Genomic DNA, 19892 nt, shown 5'->3' on the forward strand with positions numbered 1-19892 from the left:
CCGTTACACCAATCAGTGCTACATAGATTATGGATTGAACTCAAAAACATGCACCGATATTTTTCGAAACACTTTGTCATTACTTAGGTATCAAAACTCACTCATTTTAAGACTACTTCATATGAGACGGTTTTACGGTGAGACCATTTTAATTAGATTGGCTCAATGTATATCTATTTTTAAAGTGACGATTTTTTATAATCTTAAAATTATCACTTATAACCTTAAAGTGATCAATTACAATTTCAAAGTGATCACTTAGAGAAATGAGTTTACTTATATGAGCTCGTCTCATGATGAGACGGTTTCATATAAGACGGACTGAAATGAGATTGTGATTGAAATTATATATGTGATAGAAGTGACTTAATCTTCTAAAAACCAACAAGTATTCAAAATAAATTTAATATAGAGTTTTTGTATTCTAATTAAATGTTTCATTATCAACATTAAATGTCTAATATTCTTATTTGGTAATTTTTCCCCTTACTTACGCCCCCATGATTTTCAATATTTCATCTAAATGTTACTAAATTATCACTTTTTTCTTGTTCACTCATCTTTTTGTAGGTGATGAAAATCAAAACTTGTTACAAAAGTGGAATAAAAAACTCTTATCCAATACAGTTAGGATCTTCTCCACTACTTAAAATGTAATGGAAAGTTCATTACTCAATCTAATAGTCAGAATTGCTTAATGGTAAGAAATATGTGGGGATTTTGAGATTTTATTTTTGTTCTAAAATATGTGTTTAAATCTTAGTACGTGTAATAGAGAAAAATAATGGAGAGGATCCTAATAGCATCCAATATGATAACGTATAAGACATAGTCACTTTATTCTTAATCTATAAGTTAAGACATAATCAGATAAAAACTTGTTTGATTCGTCTTAATTCAATAATTATTAGTAAAAAATTTTAAGAAAAATTGACATTAATAATCCAACCTTTTGCTCCTCCACTGTGAATAATCACATCTTTAGATTAGTATTTTTGTATGTTATTGGCAAATGTATGACAAAGGTTAGATTATTAGAAAATAATCTAAAAGTAGGATTATTCATAGCAGATTAGTGAAAAATTGAATTATTAATGTTAATTTTTCCAAAATTTTATAATTTTTTATCATACATAATTAGAAATAGTTAGCATTAAAATATTATCTTGACAAATATAAAAAAATAAATAAAACCATTAGAGGGGATATAAAAGGAAGTACTTCTATATTAAATTCATCGGTAAAAGCTGATAAATCCAAACGGTAACTTCTTTTTAAAAAAAATAAAACTATGATTCCCATCCATTGGATACATTTAAACTCCATCCAACGGCGGTAATTTGAAACCATCAAAAGCTTACATTAAGGAGCGTTTTCCCTCTTCCCCACACAAAGCAGAGTCTTAACATCCTTTTCTTTTATCACCATTAATTCCATACCCAAAAGAGCACAAAATTCCCCAATTTTTATCAAGATTATCCTATAACCCTTGAATTCAATTCAATCTAAAATTATAAACAAATTCAAAGTGGCGTGGGTTAAGAAAGAAGAAGAGACGGGCAACGGCCGTCTCCATACATTTTTATCTTCTGTAATTTCAAGTATTGGAGGTGTTTTAAGACAATCCCAAGAAAAAGACGACGTTCTTCCTTCCGATTTACCCATTAAAGTTCCTGGTAAATTTTGTTCATTTTCTTTCCGATTGTCATAGTTATTGTCTTTTTGTTATGGGTGTTTGATTTTTTGTCTAAATTTCAAATGGGGATCAATTATTTTATATGTTATCTAGTTTGTCATTTTACAGAAGTTTTATCTTGATCAATGATTGATTATTTTGAGTTGTAACTTCAATTTCTGGTTTCTTGTTGATGTATTGCTAATATTTTTTGGGGGCAATTTTGATTCAGTGTATGGACTGTGGGTATTGCAGTTAAATTCATGGATTTTTCTTCAAATTTTAGTTTGTTCATGTGAAATTGATTAATGGGTATTGCAGTTTAATTCATGGGTTTTCTTGGGGACATGTGTACTTGTTTGTTGGTATGTTAAAAGAAGATTCATGAACAAAAGATGAAGTACAGAGATGAACAAAAGATGGAAGTACATTGTAATAATCCATGGTGTATATTGTGTACATTGTAATAGTTAGAGGTGTTCATTTTGGTTTTGGGGTCGGTTTAAAATCAGGTTTTATGTCCACATTGTATTTTATATAATTGTAAATTATTTTTAAAGTCTAGTCAAATCAAGTTCGGTTATAAGGTCAGTAAATTTCAGGTCATCGGGTTTTGACCTCTAGTAATAATCCATGGTGTATATTGTGTACATTGTAATAATCCATGTTGTATATTGATGCTTGATTGATTGACTAATGGGTATTGGAATTAAATTAATCATTTTGTATCTTTTTCAGAAGAACCAAAGCACAAGAAAGAAATGGAAAATCGTAGACCTCTTCAAGATATTGGCAATGTAGCTAATTTCAATAATGTCCCCATCACCAAGTACTAATCTTTGACTTTCTTTAAGTATTTACAACCTTAATTTGTGTTTTATGATGACAACCTTAATTTGTGTTTTATGATGACAACCTTAATTAGTGTTTTATGTAAATATTGTATTTTTCCAGGAGCCTGGAAAACTTGTCAGTGGTAAGTCAAGATGAAGGAGCAGCTGCCAAGAAAAAGGAAAAGGTTCGACAATTATAAGAAAATTAAGATCATGTTTAAAAAATGTGCTTATTGAAATGTTGATGTTGTGGATACTAACATCTCGTTTGGTTGATGGTATTAAATTGTGGTAATGAAAAAATTTTTAGTGTAAATTTTGATCTAATGCGCTATATCATTTCCATGTAAATGAAACTCTTATCCTCGGACATGTTTTTTCTTAGCAAACTTTCCCTTATCTCCTAAAACAACCCATCAATCGTAGTAAATGAGAAAAATACTACGCATAAGAGAAGAGTTAACTGCACAAGAATTCTATGAGGTTCCATCCTATAACCAATTGGTATTAGGATTAGCCCATCAAGTATATATGCTAGTCAACCTTTCTCTAATTCTTCGATGTGAGATCACATATGGGTGATTTTCCAATAGGATAAGCATGTGAGTAAAGCTTGCCATGTATTTCTAGCCAATTTACATTATATTTGCATTTCGATTATCATCATTCAATACCAATAACCTAACTGGCCGTAAGAGTAATGGGGTTGATGCGTTATCTGATCTACAGATGAAAGAAGAGGCAGCTAGAGAACTGAAGGTGCGTGCACAGAAGAAGGTTACATACAATACAGTCCCCGAAACTGTGATCATAATAAGCTCTGATGACGAACAAGAAGCCGATGAAGAGAAGAACAAGAAAAAGAAAAGGCCTCTTAGTAATAAAAGAAGTACTAGGAAGAAAAAACATAGTCTATCTTCAGTTCTTACAGCCAGAAGCAAGGTGATCATCTGATCAATTTACATGAATATTGTGCACTTTAGGCCATTTTGTGGGCTGTGTACTGAGACTTGTGCATCTTTACAGGCAGCTTGTGGACTTCTAGATAGGCCTCGGGATCAGGTGAAGGACATCGATGCTGCAGACGCTGAGAACGAGTATGCTGTGGTCGAATACGTGGAGGAAATCTATAAGTTTTACAGGATTGTAGAAGACGAGTACAGGGTGTGTGATTATATGCCATGGCAGTCTTATATCAATGAGAAGATGAGGATGATTCTCATCGATTGGGTGGTCGAAGTTCATAAAAGATTCAAACTAATGCACGAAACTCTTTATCTTACTATCGATCTTGTCGATAGGTATATTTCAACGAAGGTCGTTTCTAGGAAGGAACTTCAGCTGATTGGCATTAGCTCAATGTTATTAGCCTGCAAATACGAAGAGATTTGGGCACCTGAGGTGCAGAACCTTTTTGCTTGGGTTTTAAAGCAAATTTTGGATTCAATCAAGGGTTGTTAATGGTTGATTTGTTTGCAATTTCAGGTGAATGATTTCATGGTTATATCGAAAAATGAATATTCCAAAGAACAAATACTTGCAATGGAGAAAGAGATCTTAGATAAGTTGGAGTGGAACCTTACAGTTGCTACGCCATATGTGTTTCTCGTTAGGTTCATTAAAGCTGCATCGCCTTCTGATAAGGAGGTAACTAAAATAACTTCCATATAGCTTGTTTGGAGAGTCAAATGCACTCGACCTTACCTTTTTGTCGAATGTGCAGGTGGAAAACATGTCCTTTTACTTGTCAGAAAACGGTGTGATGCAGTATCAATTAGTACATTCGTTCCGTCCATCACTAATCGCTGCTGCGGCTGTGTATGCCGCCCTGCATAATTTAGGCAGAACGCCGGTTTGGACTGAAACTCTTAGGCACTACACAGGCTACTCTGAAGAACATCTCAAGTAATTTCTATCATCTATTGATTTATATATGTATATTGAGCTTTACTGGCAATGAGATTCTTCATTTGCTACTTCCCTGCAGAGAATGTGCAAGGATGTTGATTAAGTTTCAAATGGATGCTAACAGTCGAAATGCAGTTTATCGAAAGTTCTCGAGTATCGATTGGGATTATGTTGCTCTGCTTCCCCCTGCTAAACATATGGATGTCAAGTGAGATCGAATCTGATTCCGACCGGATTTTATTGTGTTATATTATATGGCTTTGTGTTTAACTTTTAATTATTCTCTCTATCTTCTCTTTTGTTGCACAATCTGTTATGTGACATTTATAAGATCATGGTATATCATGATCTCTAGGGTTTGCTAATTAGTAGTTTGCTATATGTGTCTAGATTCCGACTCTTATGTTTATATATATAAAACTTAATTTAGCTTTATATAGATTATTTTGCATCCTTTTGAAGTTAGATTTAGAGATGTATGAAAAACGAAAAAGTAAACGTATTCATTTCGGAAACTTTGAATTTTGGAGTCACAAGTTATTCAATTTTGAATTTTATGATGTATAGCTTCGATAAAGTCAATAACACTTTAGGTGTTTTGGGTTCAAAAAGTGTAGTGTCAAAGCAAACATTTTTATATTGGAATGACAAGTTATCTGACTTCAATTGTTGCGATTTAAAGATGTCATCAGTTCAAAAAGTGTTGAGTGAAGTTTTTATGACTTAAAAGTTCGATGAAGTCAACACTTTTAGTGATTCTAGTTCAAAAGGTTAAAATGTTAGTAATCTTCCAAAATATTAGGCCTAAGAATTTAAGTGAATAGTCGGGTCCATAGTGCAATAACAAGGTCAATTCATATTGTATATATTGAATGTAAAAGTTTTCAAATCTTCAGATTCCAATACCACTTGCATCATAGAAGTGTAAGCATACCATTTTTGATCCCGATTCAAAAGATATCTCATAGACTTGGTTGATATTTGACGGGTTTCAACAACCACATCACTTTCATTATCTAAGTAAGTAACGTAACAACATTTAGAAACACATTTTTGCGATGTATTAATTAGTGACATAAATTTATTGATCAATCAACATTAGTACAAGTTTACAAAAGATTTGTCTACAATGAAAGCAAAATAAATGACAAGAATTTCTTAATAATATGGTTCAAGAAAACTACTTCCAAGTAAAAGTATTCAAATGTTGTATTATCATTTATCATTCTTTGTGTCATTCTCTCTTTCTTCATCCACCCTAACTTTAGGACGGCAACATATGTTCTTCTCATGATCTTCCGTCACCTTTACTTTTCTCCGGCAGCACCCCTTCTCAACATTCTCTTTCCCGAGCTCTGACCTCCTCTCCAAGAACTCTGAGTTCTCCTTCCAAATCTCTCCGTTGGCATAAACCTCTTTCTTCCAAATAGGCACCGATGCCTTTAACTCATCAATCAAGTACTTGCAAGCATCCATTGCATCAGCCCGATGAACCGATGAGATAGCGATGAATACACTTGTTTCACCAACTGGAACGGGGCCTAAGCAATGAGCCACAGCAATTAAGTTGAGATTCCAAATTTCTCGAGCTGAAGTACATATGGACTCAATACATCGGATTGCCATGGGAACATAAGCTTCATATCTTAGCTCTACCACAGTTTTCCCATCAAAAGTATCACGCGTTGTGCCAGAGAAAGTCGCTATGGCACCACATTCTGGAGCACGGACGAAGTTTATGTACTTAACTATGTCAATCGGGTTATTCTCCTCGAGAATTTCAATTAACGTTTTCTCCTCCGCCATTCGAAAAGCTTGGCCTTCGTTCTCCTAATCTATATAAAAACAATCAAGTTCAGCCTTCTAGTACCAACAAACTAGTCCATAAAAAAGTTTGCGAATTATATAAACATTTCTTCAAAGGGTTTCCAAAGGATGCTCCTAAATGATCAAAAAACACCCAGTTCAATAAGTTTGTGCACATTTACAAATTCGAAGTGTAAACATTATACCCACAAAAAAAAGTTACCTAATTCACAAACACGAAACAGATTACAATCCGATTTGTGCGTCTTCCTTCATACTACTGTTACCTAATTCACAAACCCAAAACAGATTACAATCCAATTTGTGCGAATTCCTTCATAAAGTGTTACCTAGTTCACAAACCTGAAACAGATTGCCATCCAATTTGTGCAAATTGCTTCATACAGCGTTACCTAGTTCACAAACCTGAAACAGATTACCATCCGACTTTTGCGAATTACTTCATACACTATTACCTATTTCACAAACCCAAAACAGTTTACAATCCGATTTGTGCGAATTGCTTCATACACTATTACCTATTTCACAAACCCAAAACACAATACAATCCGATTTGTGCGAATTGATTTATACAGTGTTACCCAGTTTACAAACCCGAAACAGATTACAATCCGATTCGTGCGAATTGCTTTATACACTGTTACCCAGTTCACAAACCCGAAACAGATTACAAACCGATTCGTGCAAATAGCTACATGCAGATTGGTGCACTGCCACACTTCTATATTAGTTTAGTTAAACTAATCGAAAAGTGTTCTAAGGCCATTAGTCCAATTCCATGAAACCCCATATAATTAATTGGACATTTAACCTTCCACTATGCGTAATTGAATCACATAATTGTTTAAACCATAAAAAATTAAGAGTCTAGTCTAATTTCAATGAGGAAACCACAGATTCTTTTTTCCCTGAATTTCTCAAACATATTCAAAATGAGTTCTCAATATCCATTTCGGCTTTCATGGTACTTTTAATTTTCACATAAATCAAAGAATCATATAATAAATTACTTACAATTTGAATTTATAGCAATAAACAAATCAATTAAGATTGATACTAAAAGCAAGACAGAATATAAATCCTATGTAAATCAATAAATAAAAATCAATTACAGAATAAAAATCCTATGCAAATCAATAAATAAGATGAAAGTTTAGAGGAAAAGATACCTTAATATGGGTTTGGTGGGTGGTAGGCAACCAGTTGAGGACGAAGAAGCATATCAAAATAAGATAACTACTCTGACCATTTTGATTTTACTACACTAAAAAAACTGACTTTGATTTCTTCAATCTAGTAAAATCAAAGGCTGACTTCATATCTAACCCGATCACCTGATATTTATTTGACTTTTTAATTGAATTCGACTTGATCTAACTTCAAAATAAAATTTTAAATTTTATAAAAATCAATGTGAACGTAAGATACAATTTTGAACCAACCCGAAATTAACCCGAAAAAACATAGACATAAGAGTAGATTTTTGTAAAAAAATGCCAAAGAAAATAGTTTTCTGTACTAAGCTGAGATTTATAAGAATATTTTTATCTTAATAATGTCTAATAAATCAAATTCTCCACTCATGTGGTTACATTTTTTTTATTCTCGATTCTATAGTCCATGTAGATGTAGGATTAAGTTAAAAAAAAAATAATAAAATAAATAAAAACCGATGATAAAGGCAATAAATAATATATCACAAGTAAGAACCGCTTGTTAATATTTTAAATCAAAATTTTAACATAACTAGATTCAAATGTTAAACTCTGATTAGAAGCGATGATGTTATAGTTCTATTCGTTTTAATGGAGAAAATTTGAAATCTTTAAGTCAAAAAATTAAAAAAAAAAACCAAATAATTCAACTTTCAAACTTATTCCAAAAGTAAGCGTGAAATTCTCAAATTTGAAGTTTGCTGTTTGCAGTTATTAACTGCGAACAAGTTAAAAAAGACAAAATAGTTGTTCGCAGTTCCACAAAAACAAGTCAAAATAGCTGTTTGCAGTTATTAACTGCGAACAACTATTTTGTCTTTTTTGTAACTGCGAACAACCCCAAACCTCAGGTTTAGGAATTTCAAGTTTACATATAGAATAAGTTTAAAAGTTGAATTATTTGATTCATTTTTTAAATTTTTTGACGTAAAGATTTCAAATTTTCTTTAATGGATGATTGAGAACTAAATTTCTCTCGCCGACAATGTATTCTACATTCAAATGAAACAAAAATGACCTACGTATTAATTCTATATGGACGATACAATGAATAGAAAGTAACCTTAAACGAGAATTTTGATTAATTTTATTTCTTTGAGCAAAAATTTAAATTTTAAAGCTTAAAATGTAAAATATGGATGAAATAAAAGTATTAGACTTCTATGAAAACTGGGATAAAAAATGTCTAAATCAGGAGTAGTTCACAAAGGATAACTTGATATTCAACATTTGTAAATCTATTTTTGCTTGGTAATAAAATAGATCAAAAGTGCTAAAAGATAATCTCGTATACATAAAAAAAAAAAAAAAAATTATACAGCAAAAATTAAACCTTATTATATTGTAAGATCAAAAGAGAAATTTTTCGACACAAAATGAATTCATATTATTTCTTTAGATCAATCACATCGAGTCTAGAATATAAATCAAGATACGTTAAAAGTTTATATATCCATCATAAAGTTTTACTCTCGCATTTCAACAATGTTCAATTCAGTTCAATTCAATTTCGTTCAGCTGAATAAAATCCTTGAAATTAACAAGAGCTTGTAACAAAAATCATATAATCAGCAACAAAAACAAGAATTAAACACACTTTTTTTCTGCTTTTTTTTTTTTTTTTTTTCTATATCAAATCACAAAAACCACTCACAAATAATCAATCAGGAGCTATCAGCCCAGTCTAAAAAAGAATTTAAAAAATACATGGTTGATGCTAGTAAAAGATACCAACCCTGGATTCCCATAAAATAAATCAAAAAAAATATGAAGAGGTAAACCCAAAAAGATGGATGCCCTCTTGGTTATGGAAGGGAGACGATGACGGAGTGGTCGCACACGAAAAGATTTCACACATGACATAGTCGAAGCCTCTGCTACAACCCTTCTATTAGTACAGGATCGATAATATACAACACCTTCCTAATTTTGGTTAATTACATTTAGCCGAAAATTTAAGATGATGCAAGTTTATGATCCTATGGGTGTTCTGTCACCAGGACCGGCAAGTATGACCTGCGAAAGGAAAAAAAACAGAAGCAAATTTCATTAATAGTTGTTATTTTCAAAATTGCGATCATTATTGTAGTTCATAAATGGCGCCCGTTAGTTTTGGCAGCTTGGAACTTACGTTACAGTCGAAAGCAAACCTCCTGGCAAGCATAATGGCAGCATTTCTGTCCCTTTCTGATTCAAATGCTATAATGAAGCTCAAGCCTGGCTTTACTTGCCAGAATAGTGCTTGCGCTGCTGCGTTGCCGCCACCTCTAACCCCACAAAGCTGAAGATTGGAAAATAAAAACAAAAGTACACATTTTAATCGAAAAGTTTATCATAGGGCACTTTCTGATTTAGTTGGTTAATTTTTTTTTCTTCAGATTACCTTCAGTGGTACTCGTAATAAAAAGCCCAAAAAATATTGCAGCGGAAAGGTAGGGGTAGTGATGCTCATGGGGTGGGTTACCTGCCCAGGAACCAGCCTGAACAACGGGTGGTTCGAAAAATAAAACTGACAGATCCGTGGAACCGAAGACAAAACCGTAACCGTAACCGCCGTATTGGCTCATTTAGCCAACCCCATGTCATAGTAAATTAGTCATGGTCTCATGGATTCATATAGCCAACCCCATGTCGGGATTAAGACTTAGTCGTTGTTGTATACTACACTATAATTAGCTGCATTCATAGAGAAAGACCAAATTAATTATATTCATTTATTGAAGGATGGAAGGATTAGCAATTTTGTTCTTATCCTTGAAGACCTTCTACTCATAATCAAGATAACTACCGAGCATAAATTCACCTATTAATACATTAACATTCAATAATCCCTAGTGGCATCCCGACCATCACTCTGACGTCCATAATCCATCAAGAATTAAACATCCATTCCTTTTCTTTTCTTTTTTTTATTCCTATCACCTTCCTCTTCTCCCCTCTTCTTGCTTCCCCAAGCCGTTGTTTAGGGGATTGAGCCACATAAACAATTAGTTTTAGCTTCTGCAATTATCATATTTGTAGCAACGTTTTTACCAATCTTCAGCCTAAATCAATCATTATCAAATGCCAACATGAACCGAATGCCTTTAAAGAGCTCTCCAGGCGAGGTAAAGGGGGACTAAATGAACACAACAATACTGTTAGCTAATTCAATTGACCTCGTATCCAATATGCAACAGCTGTCCGCTATACTTCATAAAGAATAAGAATTGTATACAAATTTTTAAGGCTTTGTAAAAAAAAGGTAAAATCCTTAAGTCTATGAATAAAGATCTTACTTTACTTTCAAAGGAAGTGAACGCTAATCAATTTTAAAGCAACTGCTAAAGAATGTTACTTGGAAGTTGGAAAGCTTAGAGATATGTTTAGTACACGAATGAAAATTTGTGAAGTGCACCTGCATTGCAGAGGAATAGAACTCTTTGGCAACTGTTGTCTTCCCCTTACAAAGCTTCATCCTCATCTTTCCGACATGCAGAGCATGGATAGATTGTGATGGTTGATCTACGCCGTTCATCTGAGTGATAACTACCTGTATAAGCCAAGGCAATTATTCTTAGGCACAGGGGGTTGATAAAAAAATGTTTAAAGCAAAGAGCCAACAATTGGAAAATAAGTTAGCAGCGACGCATTTATTTAAAGTTTCTAACATTGAATTCTGTATCATAACATCGCACAAGCGCCTCAACATAACTTCCCAAACCTGGTGCTGATGAGCAAAAGAAAAAACATATTTAGAAAAATATGATTAGGTTGCCACGAGACTTAAAAAATTAATTAATGCAGTGCATCAGCAAATCAGATTGTAAATAATTAAGCCATATTAAGGATCATGAACAAACCAGGATCAATAGGACCAGTGGTGTACACCAAGAATTTCCCACCATCGACGGTGATTTCTGCAAGCAAAATTCGTCCAACATCAAATGGCTCTGGAGCGTAAACTTGCTTACTTGCCCCTGGGAGACAATTCAACAATAAGTCCCACTTAGATTTGGTTTCTGACTTCTCAAGAACCATGAATATTCACAACCACCCACAAAAACTACTCCCTCCTATTCACAATTATTTTCCCATATAATTTTTTGACACTTCATTGATCACTCTAAATTTGTATTTTATGTTTAAAAAATTATTAAATAGTTTCAAGAAGCTGCATGATTTCTCCCTCAAACAGAATCCCCTTTGCATATGCCCAAGAAAACCAACATCGCTTCCTTGATTAGAGTAACAAACTAGCAATTGATACCTGAAATAGGCTCCTTTTTGTCACTGTCAGATGATACCCGGTACCACTGAATCGAGCAATCAGAGAGCACTGCAGCATCTTCAGATCGTTTTTGGATCCGTAGAAATGAACCCAAGAGCTCTTGCCCATCTAATTCATATAGATTAGTCACTTCCTCCTCAAGCTTTTTCTTCACTATCAGCTGCAAGAGGTAGAAGATTCAAATTTATGAGTTGCTAGGGAAGGAAATAATAAAATTAGCAATCCAACACAAGAAAGTCCCAGGACATTCAACTGTGGTATAGAAAACTCAATTGTAATTCCAAATTTGAAGCGCGGTAAGTAGATTATACTTCCCACCCTTATTCCTTGTGATGTCAAATTTTAGACATAATATATTTATTTTCTTTCTTCTCTTCCCCATATGCATTCATCCATTCAGAGCAAGAATAAACATCATCTTCCATATTATGGTAATATGAACAAATTGTGACCATCATTAAAGATCCCTTATTACAAGTAGCTCACAACATATCAAGGCACTGAGGCTCATAGCTGTTCATGAGAAAGCAACAGCATTACAGGTGTAATTTGGAAATCAGTAGCTCTAGCATGTCTTTGTTAGGTATCAGCTAGAAGCTCAATCTTCAGTAGTAAAGGTGTACTTCACAGTATCAAAAATTAGACGAATAATACCAGAAAAATAATGCACTACGCGCACACTTTGAAGTGTTACCCAAATAGAAAATGAGAAAAAAAATTTAATACCTCCTTCTGAAGTTGAATAGAATGTTTAGATTTCTCCACTAGCTGAGCTCTTAATGCTCTAAGTTCATATTCCATGTCCATTACCTGCAAAGACAACATCAGAATTCAAATAAAAACACCACCCATATAGACAAATATCAAAATGTTCAACCAAGATGAGCATGAAGTCACTGTAAAGTGTCAACTGAATGCACCACTTTTCCTTCCAGAGGTTTATGGCCCAATTATTAATATCAATTGCAATGAGAAAAGAAATGGAAGGGAAGTTAAGCCACAAGAAATGATTATAGAACAAAAGTTACGAGAAAGTTAAACTTTTCCAAATGACAGGCGACAGCCAGTTACGGTCTAATGAACTGTCACATGACATGATGAGTAAAACTCTATGCTAACTAAAATTACATTAAAATTACAACTTCTGCTTAGCAAGTTTAGCCATTTCCGCTACTTCTTCTATTCACCTTTGCGAGTATACAAACACTAGTCTAAGAGATTTATAGTGAGAGGACACCTAGGGCCCTAGCATGGGAAAAGAGCCATTTTAAGCTGTTGCAAAAGGATGGAGTACAATAAACATGCATCAAACCGTGTTTTGTTGATATGACCATAAAAATATCAATACTCCAAATGTGAAAATCTGGATACATCACGACAACTACGTAAAGAAGGCCAAGGAGACGAAGTATATGCATTCCTGAACAAAAGAATTCAAAGGAGATTACCTTGCTTGGCTGATGAAGCATTTTGATGCGTCTAGCCTCTTGAACTTCGTTCATTAACTCTTCATAGTCCTGATCATACACATTGCATATTCAGAATGAAGAAAGAAATTCAGCCAGCAACAAAACCATATACTTCTACAGTCCACAATAGCATGTATAACAAAATATCTCAAACCAATTAGAATCTTAAGTTAAGAAACCTAGGACAATGAGAATACATCCCCTAAAAACTTTTTTTAAATAGGAAAAATTACAGTGAATAATACAACCTTCTGTTAATTTCTCTACAATAATACCAACTTTTGATAAACCATGAAGAACACCAACTTAGGGGTTTTTTTTCCTAGAATAATACCAACTTTAGTTTATTAACTAATTTACTAATTTTGTTTGACAAATAATCTCCTATAGTTTGATTTTTAACATGTTAGGATTTTATAGGAAAACACCCCCTAAGTTGGTATTATTTATGATTAATCAAAAGTTGGTATTATTGTAGGGAAATAAGCAAAAGATTGTATTATTCCGGTAATTTTTCCTTTTAAATAAACACAAGACTAACTTGACAAAGCTAAGTTAGTGTATAGTGTGGCAAAGAAGATGAGGTGCTTAACTACAGCCAAGAAATACAAACAAAAGGGGACAAATTTAAGAACATCACAAACTAATGCATGCTAACACGCTCAGGGAGGGGAAGGGGATTTGAGCATCAAAAGCAATGACATTAATTGACCTGCTTTCCTGAAGTGCGGGACATTTTCTCATGTTCCTGAATAGCTTCTTCTACACGTTGAACAGCTGCTCTTGCATTTTCAATTTCAGCACGAGCAATAGATCTTTCCTCTTCAACAAGCCTTTTTGCTTCTTCAGAAGCCTAACCAAAAAAAAAAAAAGAAAAAAAGTGATCTGCTATAAGCACATTTGTATACTCATACTTCTTTATGTACAGCCAGAAATCAAAGAAGTTCAACTTGCACCCAAAAAAGACTTGAGTTCAGAGAATAAACTCATCATGTAAAAATGATTACATGTGCTAGACATGGATAGAAATAAAAGTAAGCCATTTCAAAGGAATCAAATGACCTCCTCATTTTAAGAATATTGACTTCTAGAATGCGAGAAAATTAGCAAACGAACGAGAATGATTGCATTCAGTGGCAAAATGTGAGCAAATTGTACGCGGGGGGCGGCGGAAGGGGGGTGCATGTTAATTAAACAATGAATCTATCTTTTATCATACAAAATTTTTCTATCACTGCATAAATTATTAAGTAAATGATAAAATTGTCATGCACAATGATTAAGAGTTCATTAAATTGATTAGATACACAATAGCATGATTTTTATGGCGCTGAAGTTTGATAAGCTATATTTGATAATTTTTTGGTCTCATCATCATCAACATAACTAGTAATTTTTGGTTAATTTGTTAAAATAAATATTTTTTAGAGGATTTGAACCCATAAAAATTTTCTACCACAACAAAAATTATAATAAAAATAGAAAATTGTCAGTTATATGGTTTAAAGCCCATTAAATCTATTAAGCACACAATAAAATGATTTTGGATGCAAATCTATTAAGCACACAATAAAATGATTTTGGTTGCTTTAACAAAACAAACTTCATTTGGTTTAATCTTTTAGTTGGGTTCTATTTAAGCTACCTTGCTTTATGTGATAAAAAAAGGTTGAGTTGATAAAAAATATTGCAAGGGGATTTGAACCCACAACATACTCTCAACAACTCAATATATAAGTTAGCCTAAAAGGCTAAAACCGACTTAACTCCCTCATTTTAATGCCTCTTTAATTAGCCCAAAATATATTAGTTTGGAAATTTTGGGGGGAAAGTCCCCACCATGGAATAAAAACTCCCCCGTTACGTTACGTAACAACCGTTATATAACCTGTTTGAAAGTTACCGCGACGTTAAATCCCGTTATATAATGGTGCATAAAATTTCACGGGCAAATCGCCGCGTTGACCGTTATATAATGTGTAACGCCCGTTATTTTACCGTTATACGATATTTCACCGTTACAACGTAATTTGTCTTCCCGTTAAAATTTTATTAATACGCATTAACTTTTATTATTACGATTACTTAAATTATAGTTACTCATAATTTTAGTTGACTAACAAGATAATTAATAATAACTAATAAGTTAATTAATTATACACTAAAAGAATCTCCAATATTGCAATTATAATAGCTAGTTGCATATTATTGCATAGTAATAGTAGTTCAACAACAAAAATGCAATTATAAGTTCAAAAACCCTTATGTGATTTTTTTTCAAAAATCACACCGCATTGGCCGTGATTCGCGTTATTTCTCCGTTATAACCGTTTTCCGCGTCACTGCGAACGTTTCCGCAAACGCAACCGCGACCGCGATTTTTTTCCATGGTCCCCACCCGCCCCTATTTGCATTCATGAAATTATATTGCAAGGAAGGTTTTTAAACAACCTAGTAAACAAGTTTCATTCTAAAGAAGATATCATTATTCATTAGGTTTTAACAAATAGGTAATCCATTATTCATTAAATTAAAAAGTACCTATACCTGCTTTAAAAAGTGAGCTAGCCTTTTCACTTCTTCCTTTTCATGGAGCAGTTCTCCTTCCCTGTTTGCTAACTGAACGGCCAAAGACTCAACCTGGATCAAGATAAAGGACCAGCTAATGGTGAACTTTTACATTTGTACACACAAGTAAAAGTGTAAAACTAAATAACATATCAATCCATTTAATGCAATACAAAAACATTATCAGTGCTACAAGTCCACTCACCACACTTATTTTTCTAATCTAACCACAAACCAAATTTCAAAACCTGATAATTTCGTGGTATTAACAGTACGATCTTTGTACCACCTGTATATGTTGCATGTTATGTTCCTGACTTCCAGTATGAACAGTGTGAAATATAGCCCACATCACTGTATGGTGATCAGATTTGAAAGTTATACAGCTGAAAATATAGGTTGAGACAACCGCAAAATCTTTCGAATCGACCGCAACCGCTACCGTGACAGTAACCATATATTTGCAAGATGTGATGATGTGACAGTTGTAACACTGATTCAGATGCTAGTTTAACATTACTCCTAGAATCTTCTCATAAATCAAAACTCTATAGATCACCAAAATGCTCTAAGCTCAACATCAATTGAACCATGCAAACAACATGTCTGCAATTGGATTCTCATACTCCTCACTTCCTCATTTCTTGTGCGGAAAAAGGCTCCAAATTCAGTTTTGTTGGAATGGGGTATGAAGTTGGGGTAGTTGGATTCTTATTTTTCGAGGGGCCCAAGCCACGACCAACATAGGCTGGGTCAACCAGTGACGAGTTTATCGTCCAAAGTAGAAAAATGCTCCGCACATCCAAGATGCAAAAGCCTGTTTATTTCTTTTGCATTAGAATTAGAAATGAAGGTGTCGAAGAATGAATTATATAACTCGTTTTTCAGCTACATTTTCATTAGAACTTAGAAATAAACGCTCCAAATTCTATGTCTTCCGTACACATGCAAAACAAGAAAAGGAATCAACTTGTTGAAACAAAAACTATTTCATTGCAATAGAAGCAATCACCTTTCAATTTCATCCAACTCAAAGGTAAGCATGTCTTCTCTTCACTTGAACAATAGAAAATTAGGTCCAATATAATTGATTCTTATAGAGAACTTTCGGGAAAAATAGTGATCTCTTGATCAGTAAAATATAATAACAACAGATAAGCCTAAAAATGTAGATTACATTACAAATCAAATGTTTTCTCAAAATCCTTGTACCCCCAAACTTAGGCACACCTAGTTCATAAATCATATATAAACAATCATACTTAACCATTTTTTCTGGAACACTTATGACCAAATCTTATCTTAGTAATTCAAAGTCAAAGTCTTCACTCTCCACTCTCTAGGAATAGAACCCACTAGTGCCTAAGCATAAAATCTAAGGTGAGAGAGAAATTGCTATACCCCATTGCTCAGCACCCAATTCTTAGCATTTATTTCCAAGCATTGGCAATCGAACCTTGGAAGTTATTCCTAACGAACAGAAACAAAATCAAGTGCTTTTTGTCGAATAAAATACTAGAAATGCACAAGCTTCTTAAAAAACTTATTACATGTTTCTAACATATTACACCAACTACTTTTGAAAACAAGCTAGGGGTAATAAATTTCAGTAGCAGCTAAAATATGAGAGAAAGGGGAAGGGAACAGACACAATGGTCAACTCGGATCATGCTTACCATGGAAATAGCTTCCTCTACATCACCCTTGTTTTTACCAGTCACACGACCTCGTAAGGACTCCAAGGCATCCCTAAGCTTCTTTAAAAGTACATGCTTCTCCAAAGAAGCAACTTCCTTACGTTTGTCCTGTATTCCAATAGCATATTTAGGTCCTTGAAGATAAAGATTAAGCTTAACATAACTTCCTTTTTTTGTGGGTGCAAAGGTTAAAATAGTCAATAATCTCTAAATTTGAATATTTATAAGTCAAGCCTAATGCCACATGCTTCGGTAATCTCTTAGCGAATCAAAAAAAAGCGAATTATGGTCGGTTATGGGCTATTCTTGAGTAAATTTGAGTGAATCGCGAATTATGTTATATTGGTCAAGCCACATGCAGCTGTTATAAGCTCTATAAATGTCATCAGCATTGAGTAGAACAGCAAAAAATTAAAACAATTTATACAACTAAACACTAGGTTCCAAGAGCAGGAAAACTGCAGAAAGGAAATTGAAGCTTTTTAAGGAAATAGGAATGATAGACCTCTTCAGATAGCTTAGCAGCAGCTGCCAGTCCCTTCTCAAATTTGTGAGCAAGATCACGAACTGACAAGCGTTTCTGCTGTTCCAACAACATTGCAGTCTCACGGGAAACAATCTCTTTCATTGACAACATATTTGGCTCATCTTTGACCTCTAAAACCTTATTATCAACTCCTATCTTGTAATTTGGAAACCGACTCGATAAAAATTGCACATCAGTGGAATTTCCCTTTTGCATTGTAGCAAATCCACGAGTCAACCTCGTCATGATGCCGGATTCTCACAATTCTGTAGTTCATCAAGTACAGCACCATTACTACATAAAAACTCTCTGAAGAATCAACATACCAAATACTATGCAGGCAACAAACTAGATTTATTGTAACAAAGACTTCTCAACCTAAAGTTCTGAAAATGTGGGTCAGTGTTCACCAAACTAAACCCTAAAAATAAAAGACAACTAGCTACACATCACTCGATTTCTCTCACCCATTTCGTTTTCTTTTTTTTTTTTCCTCAAATTTAGAGACAAAATCAATTGCAGGCTTGTAGCATTTGATTACAAGCTAAATTATAACATCTACAAGTGAAACAATTCAGACAGACTGTAACTAATACCAAATCAGAAACTGTTAAACCACAAGAAATTCCAAAAAAATGATCCCAATTGCAAGGTAATGTAAGAAATCAACATAAACCCTAAAGTACCATTTTTCCATTAAAAATTAAACAGCACAAAGTAAAAAATTGAGAAGGAAAAACTTACAGATCATGAAAATGCAGGAAGAAAAATTAGTTTTTCTGGGTTTTTTCAACTCTTCTACAACGTTAATTTCATGCAGAATTCTTCGTAAGAGAATGAAGAGAGAGAAATGAAGAGGGTTTGAAGGAGTGAGAAGGAAGGGTTTGTGTGAAAGAAAGATGTTTGCTTTTTGAAAAGGGAAAAAAACATCTCATCGTTAAACTTTGTTAATCTGAAAATCTGTCAAAACATGCTTAAACAAAAAATGGGTTGTAGAAGTTTATTCACTATTTAGACAAAAATAAGAATAATTAGTTAATTACTAATACTATTTCCCTCCCCCTTTTACAATATTGATTATGTATTTTATTTTTGATGTTTCTATTTGTTGGTTATATTATATATATTTAAAAAAAATTTATAAAAAGTTATTATCCTAATTGGTTGAAAGAATAAATAATAATAATAAATTATAAAAATGTTACAACTTTCTTTATTTCTAACTATTTTTATAATTATCGTGTAAAATAATAAATATAACTGATATTGTGAAATCAAGTAAGTACTCCATATTGAAGAATCTTTGATATTTGATTTAATTAAGCTTGATTTAGGTGGGGATTAGCTAATTAGGTACATTTTTTTAGAGCAAACAAAAAACCCTATCCAGATAGTTGACTAGTAGTTGTATCAGCCTTGAGGTATTATTAAGAATTGTTGATTACTTGGATATTTAGTGATTTGGATTGCCCTCTTGTTAGAATTTATTGGAATAATAAAATAAAAATAAATAAATGGAAGAAATATATTGATAAAATAAAATGTGAATATAAATTTGTAATTAAAATTAGAAGACGGAATAAAATATAAAAATAAAGTAAAAAACAAAAATAAAGCAAAATTAAATAGACATTCAAAATTAAAAGAGCAAAGTTAAAGAAAAATATAGAGAACACTATGTTAATATTGATCTAATAGTTTGACTTTAAGTTTTTGCCTCAAATTCACGAATAACTCGCCAAATTTAAACTTATCCGAAATTTACCGAAAATCGAAATCGATGAGTAAACTGAATATTTAATTCATAATCTGAAAATGAACCAATTTTCAAACTTATTAAATTTTTCGGTTCCACGTCATCATTTTATTGACTCAAGATTTTTTAGTCAATTTATGTTTTAAATT

General features: G+C 33.0%; 3 protein-coding genes across 9 annotated transcripts; 1 reads left to right on the top strand and 2 right to left on the bottom strand.

The window, feature by feature from the left end:
- The first annotated feature begins 1404 nt into the window (after positions 1-1404).
- Positions 1405-4945, top strand: LOC130797072 (G2/mitotic-specific cyclin S13-7). The gene is made up of 8 exons (XM_057659554.1): positions 1405-1676; positions 2414-2504; positions 2630-2693; positions 3238-3450; positions 3535-3909; positions 3994-4155; positions 4232-4413; positions 4496-4945. The coding sequence occupies exons 2-8, from the start codon at positions 2437-2439 to the stop codon at positions 4626-4628; spliced, it is 1197 nt and encodes a 398-aa protein (XP_057515537.1). The 5' UTR covers positions 1405-1676; positions 2414-2436; the 3' UTR covers positions 4629-4945.
- A 503-nt stretch (positions 4946-5448) lies between these two features.
- Positions 5449-7553, bottom strand: LOC130797073 (molybdopterin synthase catalytic subunit). 7 transcript variants are annotated; one of them, XM_057659558.1, is made up of 4 exons: positions 7413-7538; positions 6586-6635; positions 6446-6509; positions 5449-6357 (listed from the first exon to the last, which is right to left on the bottom strand). In XM_057659558.1, the coding sequence occupies exon 4, from the start codon at positions 6220-6222 to the stop codon at positions 5632-5634; it is 591 nt and encodes a 196-aa protein (XP_057515541.1). In that variant the 5' UTR covers positions 6223-6357; positions 6446-6509; positions 6586-6635; positions 7413-7538; the 3' UTR covers positions 5449-5631. The 7 variants fall into 7 exon arrangements, with proteins under 7 accessions (XP_057515541.1, XP_057515538.1, XP_057515539.1 ...); XM_057659555.1 differs by having other exon boundaries at positions 5449-6251; positions 7413-7537; XM_057659556.1 differs by having other exon boundaries at positions 5449-6251; positions 6586-6648; positions 7413-7535.
- Positions 7554-9029: 1476 nt separating this feature from the next.
- LOC130797074 (stomatal closure-related actin-binding protein 1) lies at positions 9030-19046 on the bottom strand. The gene is made up of 13 exons (XM_057659562.1): positions 18732-19046; positions 17967-18253; positions 17441-17569; positions 15744-15836; positions 13909-14049; positions 13176-13244; positions 12454-12537; positions 11707-11887; positions 11300-11416; positions 11108-11166; positions 10855-10989; positions 9589-9738; positions 9030-9473 (listed from the first exon to the last, which is right to left on the bottom strand). The coding sequence occupies exons 2-13, from the start codon at positions 18231-18233 to the stop codon at positions 9429-9431; spliced, it is 1470 nt and encodes a 489-aa protein (XP_057515545.1). The 5' UTR covers positions 18234-18253; positions 18732-19046; the 3' UTR covers positions 9030-9428.
- Positions 19047-19892: the final 846 nt, after the last annotated feature.

Source organism: Amaranthus tricolor, chromosome 12 (genome assembly GCF_026212465.1).
Source record: "Amaranthus tricolor cultivar Red isolate AtriRed21 chromosome 12, ASM2621246v1, whole genome shotgun sequence".
Lineage (NCBI taxonomy): Eukaryota > Viridiplantae > Streptophyta > Magnoliopsida > Caryophyllales > Amaranthaceae > Amaranthus > Amaranthus tricolor.

Excerpts from the sequence above, each read along its gene's own strand:
- LOC130797072 (XM_057659554.1), top strand. The coding sequence starts at position 2,437 with ATGGAAAATCGTAGACCTCTTCAAGATATTGGCAATGTAGCTAATTTC. Across the intron at positions 3,451-3,534 it reads TTCTTACAGCCAGAAGCAAG|GCAGCTTGTGGACTTCTAGA; the intron begins GTGATCATCTGA and ends GCATCTTTACAG. Across the intron at positions 4,414-4,495 it reads TACTCTGAAGAACATCTCAA|AGAATGTGCAAGGATGTTGA; the intron begins GTAATTTCTATC and ends ACTTCCCTGCAG.
- LOC130797073 (XM_057659560.1), bottom strand. The coding sequence starts at position 6,222 with ATGGCGGAGGAGAAAACGTTAATTGAAATTCTCGAGGAGAATAACCCG.
- LOC130797074 (XM_057659562.1), bottom strand. The coding sequence starts at position 18,233 with ATGACGAGGTTGACTCGTGGATTTGCTACAATGCAAAAGGGAAATTCC. Across the intron at positions 12,538-13,175 it reads TGCTTCATCAGCCAAGCAAG|GTAATGGACATGGAATATGA; the intron begins GTAATCTCCTTT and ends TTGTCTTTGCAG. Across the intron at positions 9,474-9,588 it reads GGTTTGCTTTCGACTGTAAC|GTCATACTTGCCGGTCCTGG; the intron begins GTAAGTTCCAAG and ends TTCCTTTCGCAG.